This window comes from Phoca vitulina, unplaced genomic scaffold (assembly GCF_004348235.1).
Source record: "Phoca vitulina isolate PV1807 unplaced genomic scaffold, GSC_HSeal_1.0 scaffold40, whole genome shotgun sequence".
In the NCBI taxonomy this organism is placed as follows: Eukaryota; Metazoa; Chordata; class Mammalia; order Carnivora; family Phocidae; genus Phoca; species Phoca vitulina.
The window spans coordinates 4,820,863-4,828,546 of record NW_022589743.1 but is presented as its reverse complement, the minus strand read 5'-3'; the positions used below and the strand labels follow the sequence as shown (position 1 = coordinate 4,828,546).

General features: G+C 47.7%; 1 protein-coding gene across 1 annotated transcript; it reads left to right on the top strand.

The window, feature by feature from the left end:
- Positions 1 to 428: 428 nt before the first annotated feature.
- Positions 429 to 5,787, top strand: ANKRD40CL (ANKRD40 C-terminal like). Its single transcript, XM_032429303.1, has 3 exons — positions 429 to 468; positions 4,502 to 4,662; positions 5,588 to 5,787. Exons 1-3 carry the CDS (start codon positions 429 to 431, stop codon positions 5,729 to 5,731), a joined length of 345 nt encoding a protein of 114 aa, XP_032285194.1. The 3' UTR covers positions 5,732 to 5,787.
- The last annotated feature ends 1,897 nt before the right edge of the window (positions 5,788 to 7,684 follow it).

Sequence of the window (7,684 nt, the reverse complement as noted above, 5' to 3'; positions counted from 1 at the left end):
AGCCTGTTCGATCCAAGAACCTAAGTGTTTGGCTTTTCCTCTCCCTGATGTAGGAGCTGCTAACCTTGTCCGAGGAAAGGTCTAGCTGGGTGTCAGGGGCTGAGCCTCCTGGGGGCGCGTTCCCTTGGGTAAGCCCTATCAGCGGCCGGTGTCACCTGCTGGACACAGCCTGAGAAGGGAGGAAGGAGCCTTGGGCGAACTTCCCTTCATCATCCGCTGACACCCTGCCGCCCCCCCGGGAGTCTTACTCTGCCCATCTATGCTATAGGCACCCCGGGCCTCATCTCACCGGGCCAGTGGCAGTCCGACCACATCGCTGTTCCACGGCACCCAGGTGCACGGAGCTTTCGGAGGTGTTTCCTATGTAGTTGGGAGCTTGTGCATCCATGCGAGAGGGGTACCGATCTGACGGACAACAGAGCTGACCCATGGCCGAACCCCAACAGGACATGAGGGAGAAGCCAGCAGGTGAGTCTGGAAGACCTGTTTCCCACATGGTTCTCAAGGATTTGGGTGGGGCCTGAGGAAGGTGTTGGGGGGCGGATGCTGCCGCCGGTGGGGCCAGGGGCCCTCCCCCGCTCGGCCACCGGCGATCAGGAGCAGAGCGAGCACCGAGTGTCCCGTAGGGGAGCAAGAATCCGCAGCTGTGATCAACAGGAGCAGCCCGCGGTTCCGGGCGCTCACTGCTTTGCTTCTTACAGACTTGCGAGGTAGAGATTATTAATCCCATTTCCCACATCAGAAAACTGAAGCGCAGAGAGGTTAAGTAACTTGTCTGAGGAGTCACTGCTACAGCGGTAGAGGAAAACCTCAAACCCAAATCGCCTGACTTCAAAGGGCGTGCTTTCTGACCTCTCGAGACCCGGTCCGCACTCAGGGGATCTTAATCCGACGGGTTCAGCAGAGGAAAACGCTCTTACCCGCGGCAGGCGGCAGGCCAGGCTGCGGGAGGGTCCCGTGCTCTGTCTGCGTGCGGTGAGTGGTGGGGGGGTGCGGAAGGCATCATTTCAGGTTGGGTACTGGAGGCTCTGAGGGGCTCCCGGGGACAGGGGCTCACTCCGTGGCCCAGAGCACAGGGCAAAGATGGGACTGCAGGTCCCGCTGCCTTGGGAGGGGCTGGGGAGGGACTGCGCAGTGTGGCGAGAGTACTTTCTGAGCCAGAAGCAAGGCTGGCTTCTTGGGCCTGTGATCACAACAGCTGTGCAGAGCCCCTCATTCAGAAAGGGTCCCACACTTGGGATTAAATGCTCTGTGGTCGCTGGCTTCACATTTTAAATAATTTTTTTTTAAGATTTTATTTATGGGGCACCTGGGTGGCTCAGTCATTAAGCGTCTGTCTGGGATCGGGGCTCCCTGCTCAGCGGGAAGCCTGCTTCTCCCTCTCCCACTCCCCCTGCTTGTGTTCCCTCTCTCGCTGTGTCTCTCTCTGTCAAATAAATAAATATTTAAAAAATAATAAAATATTTTATTTATGAGAGAGAGGGCACGAGCAGGGGGGAGGAGCAGGGGGAGAGGGAGAAGCTGACTCCCTGCTGAGCAGGGAGCACAATGTGGGACTTGATCCCCAGGAGCCTGGGCTCATGACCTGAGCCGAAGGCAGATGCTTAACCCACTGAGCCACCCAGGCGCCCCATTTTAAATAATTTTATCTTGAAGTCTATTTTGTAAGTGAAGTCAGCCGGGCCGATGGAGCGTGTGCTGGGGGGTTGGGAGCTGGGAGCCTTGACCCCGTGTCTGCGCGGCCCCACTCCCAGCCCACCGCCCCTTCCCCACCAGGGTTCCCCTGTCCCCTTCTGCCCCTGGCAGCGACTCAAGCAAGAGTTGGAGTTGAGACAGGCAAGGCAGGGCATGTTCCGAGGGTGACAGGCAGGGAAGAGGCAGGAAGCCCTCCCCCACCCCAGTCCAGGTACAGATGGGTGCAGCTGGGAGGCTGTGATACCTGGGGGGTCGCCCTTCTGCCCTGGGTTAGGGGTGCAGCTTTGGGGAAAGCTGTTTTGCACACCTTCCTTTTGCTCCGGGCTCCACTGATGTACCTGGCTCTGGTCACATCCCAGTCCTGCCATTTACTCATGGAGCAAGTTCAAGCAAGTTACTTCACCTTTCAGCCTCAATTTTCTTGTCTGAAAATGGGAATGTCAACACCCTATAGGATTTTTTTTTTTTTTTTTGAGGAGAGTGAGGTTTGTTTGTTTGTTTGTTTTCCCCCAAAATGCAAGTCTGATTATGACAGCCTTGGGCTGAGAACTGTCTAATGGCTTGGTGTTGTTCTAGAATAAAAACCAAAACCTTTCACCTGGGCCAGTGCTTTCCAATAAAAACACAATGTAAAAAAAAAAATAATAATGTAAACTACATATTTAAAAATTTCCTTGTAGCCACATTTAAAAAAGACAGGTGAAGGGCGCCTGGGTGGCTCAGTCGTTAAGCGTCTGCCTTCGGCTCAGGTCATGGTCCCAGGGTCCTGGGATCGAGCCCCGCATCGGGCTCCCTGCTCAGCGGGAAGCCTGCTTCTCCCTCTCCCACTCTCCCTGCTTGTGTTCCCTCTCTCACTGTGTCTCTCTCTCTGTCAAATAAATAAATAAAATCTTAAAAAAAAAAAAGGTGAAAATAATTTTAATATATTTACTTCACTCAATATATCAAGATTATCATTTCAACATACAACCAATATATAAAAAGGAAATATTTTACATTTTTCTCCTGTCTTAGAAATTGTATTTTATGTATTTTTATGAAATGAGTGTATCTCATTTAAAGAACTACAATTAAGGCCCTCCATGCTCGCTGCCCTGCAGCCATGTTGGATTGCCTTTCCTTCCTCAAAATCTCCACTCCATCCACACACAGGTTCCTTTTGCTGTTTCTAGCCCTGGGAAGCTCATCTGCCTCTTTTCCCTCTGGATCTAGTTAAGCCTACTCATCCTTCAGATGTCAGCTCAAATGCCCAGGCTTCAGGGCGCCCTTCTTTGACCCCTTTCCATGCTTTCATGCTATTGTTGTCTCTGGCCCTCGCCAGCCCCACGATTGTAACTTCACATTTACTTGAGGCCACTTGATCAGGATCTCTCTCCTCTAGTTTGCCAGTTCTAGGACAGAAACCACTCTGGGTTTTTGCGGTGGCGACTTGAATCCTGTCGCCAGGGCTTAGCCTGGTGCAGAGCAGGGTCTCAGGGAGCAGGGCGGATCCTGTGAGACTGGGAAAGGCCTGGCCCCCGGAAAGCACTCTAATGCTCACTCTCCTCTCACTTCCCTCTGGTGGAGAAAATGCCTTATAAAGGGACTCTGCTAGAGAACTGGGGACACGAAGCACAGTGCCCAAAATATTTAAGTAGAAACTTGAGTTAAGCACACAGATTATAAATATTTCTTCCCCAGATTACAGACCACTTAAAAATAGCTTCTCGGCTCCTCTTCATGATTTGGGCCGTGATGAAGGAAAATGACTCTTCGAGTTTGAACATAATTACTGCCCTTTTCGTGACTTGGCTTTTCCCTTGAGGAGGAGGCGGAACTAGGGAGCAGGAAGTGAAGAGGGGGCATCATTTTCCCTGTTTAACTGGCAGATCTGGCAGAGAGCCAAACGCCAAAGTGCTGCCTGCCATTTCTCAATGCTTTCTTTTTCTTTTAAGATTTGAGAGAAAGAAAGAGAGAGCGCGCGCGAGAGAGCGCACGACCCGTGGGGCGGAGGCAGAGGGAGAGGGAGAAGCAGACTCCCAGCTGAGCAGGGAGCCCGACGCGGGACTCGATCCCAGGACCCTGGGATCATGACCTGAGCCGAAGGCAGATGCTTAACCGACTGAGCCACCCAGGTGCCCCTACACTTTCTTGTTCCAATTCTTTACCAGGTGAATATAAACAAGGCTCCAATCCGCAGTTGCCAGCTGACCCAGGGGATGCCAAACCTGAGGACACCTGTGTAGGTGAGGACTCAGCCCCGTAGCCGTGTGGCAAAACCAAACACACCACTCAGGTTCTTCTACCTTCAGTCCATACCCCTCCTCCTTAGGACAGTGAGTGGGAAGAACTCACTTGATACCACTGTCCCCCCTGCAAAAGATGGTACAATTATGCTGTTTCTCAGGGCCTACCTGTCACCTTAAAGTCCCAGGGAGGGGTGCAGTAGGAATCACACAGAATCACCTGCACGTCTACACAACAGCTTCTCAAGGATACAGAGCCCCAGAGCTCAACAGTTCCTTGAAGCTTTTCAAATAAACAAGTTCAAACACCATGTACTGCTCAAGGGTGATACATTTAAATATTAATTTTTTCAATCCTAGTCCGGCTTCTAACCGCAAGCTTTTTGGTGAGTATAATGGGGCATACATCCCAGAGCACCCCAAGAAAAGCCCATACACCAATAAAAACCGCATGTCTACCTATCATGCAGTTCTTGAGATGCCCTGTGCTGTGAGAATGGATGATGTCAATTGAAAGTCTTTAAATCCAGTATTTTCTTTTACAAATGAATTTGCAGGTGATCTAGAGCTGGTGCTTAAAGTCAGAATTCAGAGTCCCAGAGAAAATGACTTCATTGAAGTTGAACTGAACAGAGGAGAGCTGAGTTATCAGAATCTACTAAAAGTCAGTTGCTGTGAACTGGGGATTGAACCAGAGCGAGTGAAGACGATCAGAAAGCTACCAAACACACTGCTCAGAAAGGTAGGGTTTGCAAAGTGTCTAAATGCAGACGGGGTTCTAAGTGGGCAAAATTAATGTTCTGTGAAGCTAATCACTTAGCTTTTGCATTTCTAATGTGAAAACAAATTTAAGACACTGGGAAATTCGGGCTGCAGGACAGCATGGTAGCTAGGTAATTTTCAATCTGGTGCTTTTACCGATTTGCACACCTAAATTCATAAACCCTTTAAAATGGTCTGAATCACACTAATGCCCAAATGGAAGACTCAGTTCAATGCATATGGCCCCTTCCACCTCTGCAAACCTGGGTTAACAATAGGCGGCATGGTCCCCGGGAATGAAAAGACTAACCCACCTTTATTTGCTTACAACAGTTCAGCCTTTGTAATCTCATGAAACGAAATTGTTTTGCATTTTTATAGATTTTCCAGATTTCAAAATACAGTTCTCTAATTTCAGAATAAAAATCTCATTTCTTTGGGCATTATTATTATTATTTTTTAAAAGCTTTCAAAATGCCTTTAACAATTCTCATTGGTGTCAAGGCTAATAGTATATTCTTTGTAAAGGACTGGCAGGATGATCGTTATTTTCTAGATTTTTTTAATGCCCTTTTCTGGATTTGAAATAATGTATATACAGTTACTGGTACATGATAATTTCTTAATAAATGAGCGCTATAATTATTACTTAAAAAAAAAAAAAGAACCCTTTCTTCAGCAGTATCAGTTTGGGACTATAGTCGTCCCCTTAGGGACCTACAACAGAGACCAAAAAAAGAAAAAAGCTTCTCAACTGCTACCTTAGTTTACCACGACAGAGAAGCCAATAGAGAAATATCCTGAGTTTAGGCAAGAACCCAAGATGCTGGCCATTAAGACTTTTTAATCTTAATAATTTCACATGCTATCTATAAACCACCCTGTAATTTCCTTTACATATTAAGGACAAAGACATTCTAAGACTACGGGACTTTCAGGAAATAGAACTCATCCTAATGAAAAACGGAAGCTCTGAATTGGTAGAATACACACCATCCCTGACAGAGAAGCCCTGCTACAACAGCAATGCTGCTAAACTGACCTATTAGAAAACCCCAGAAATGAAACACCGGGATCATTGTTTTGTAAATAACCACGTCGGAATGCATGTACTGGTTTGCTAACTTCATGTGTGTACTTTGGAAAATTGTTCCCTCATCTCAAACTTCTCTGGGCAGGGAGAAATTTCAAAGTGCTTTGACAAAGAGCTATTTTTAAAAATTGTACAGGGGCACCTGGGTGGTGCAGTCGGTTAAGCATCCAACTCTTGGTTTCAGCTCAGGTCATGATGTTAGGGTCCTGGGATTGAGCCCTGCATCGGGCTCCCCGCTTAGCGTGGAGTCTGCTTAAGATTCTCTTCTCCCTCTGCCCCTCCCCTCATGCTCTAAAATAAAATCTTCATGGGGTTGCCCGGGTGGCTCAGTCGTTAAGCGTCTGCCTTCGGCTCAGGTCATGATCCCAGGGTCCTGGGATCGAGCCCCGCGTCGGGCGCCCTGCTCCACGGGAAGCCTGCTTCTCCCTCTCCCACTCCCCCTGCTTGTGTTTCCTCTCTCGCTGTCTCTGTCAAATAAAATCTTTAAAAAAAATAAAAATCTTCAAAAAAAAAAACACGTCACACCATCATTTCCTATTTACACTTTTAAACTTGCCTATAAACTGGCATGCCTTGATATAACTTGAGTTACCTTTGAGGCCATTTTTAACACTACTTGTCAAACGGCAAAGGCACAGCCCACAGCACTCACCTCTGCTAATCAGATGAAAAAAACAAAGTCGGCACCTTACCAACTAGCTCAAAGCTGGCCTCCTCCTATCACACTACCTAGAATCCTTCTGGGTCAACTCACCCAAACTTCTAGTTAAGAACTAGTACTTTGGAAGCACTCGGTAGGTTGACCTCATTTACCCACTTAACCCCACACACTGTCACTTCTCTTCCCAGCCATTACTCCCGGACTCAAATTCATGGAACTGAGCTATAGAACATCAGAGCTCCTTCTGCCAAGCAGTGTCTTGTCTCCCCCAACACATAATGGGCCACCATGACGCCTCTGCAAATTCTATCTCGGCTTTGATGAAGGGTGGGGGACAAACACTATACTAACACCTCGCCCAACTGTCCAAAGAGCAAGGTTTTAAATAGTGTGGGTACAGATGTATCATTTCACTCATAAAACTGTGAAGGGTGCCTAGGTGGCTCAGTTGATTGAGCATCCGACTCTTGGTTTCGGCTCAGGTCATCTCAGGGTCAAGATCAAGGCTTGCGTCTGCTAGTGCCTCTCCCTCAGCTCCCTGCCCCCACCCACCACCACCACCACCCCCCCACCGCCGCCGGCGAGCGCTCTCCAATATATAAATAAAATCTTTAAATTAAAAAAAAAAAATGGGATGAGTACATGAGACTTGAACCTGCAATTTGCTTAGTAGCCATGGACCTCTTTGGGTGGGAGCACCTCTGCTTGAAATTCTAAGCTCAGCATCCACATCACAAGTCTTTAAAGAGCCAGCACAGCCCCTATTGCAAGCCAATTCCATGTAGCGCCGTTCCAGTGCCACAGGACTGGGGAGATGACAGGCGATCAATCCCCAAGGGCCAGTTCCCTGAGGTATTCTCAATTTTGTTTTGAATAAGGAAAATTTGGGCAGGAGCTCAGGATTGGCTGTTAATGGCCCCAAATCACCCTTTGTGGGGAAGTGAGGTTTTTAGGTGGTATTTTTTGGTGAATATGGTAGAATAAATTTGAAAAAAATGTTGGGAGGAAAGCTTACACTATGATAACAACAGAACCTACAGTGTGGCCTCATGATTAATTACAGTAATTCAACAAGGGCAGCAATTTATCATGAGACCGTTGAGCAAATTCAATATCCATTCCAATATAGTTTGCACGAAAAAATTGTAAAAACTTACTTCCTATAACATGAATAGTCTTAAGGCTTAAGATTAATAAAAACTGAAGCTTCAAGAGTAATTTTCATTGTAATTTATACTTCATGCAGAA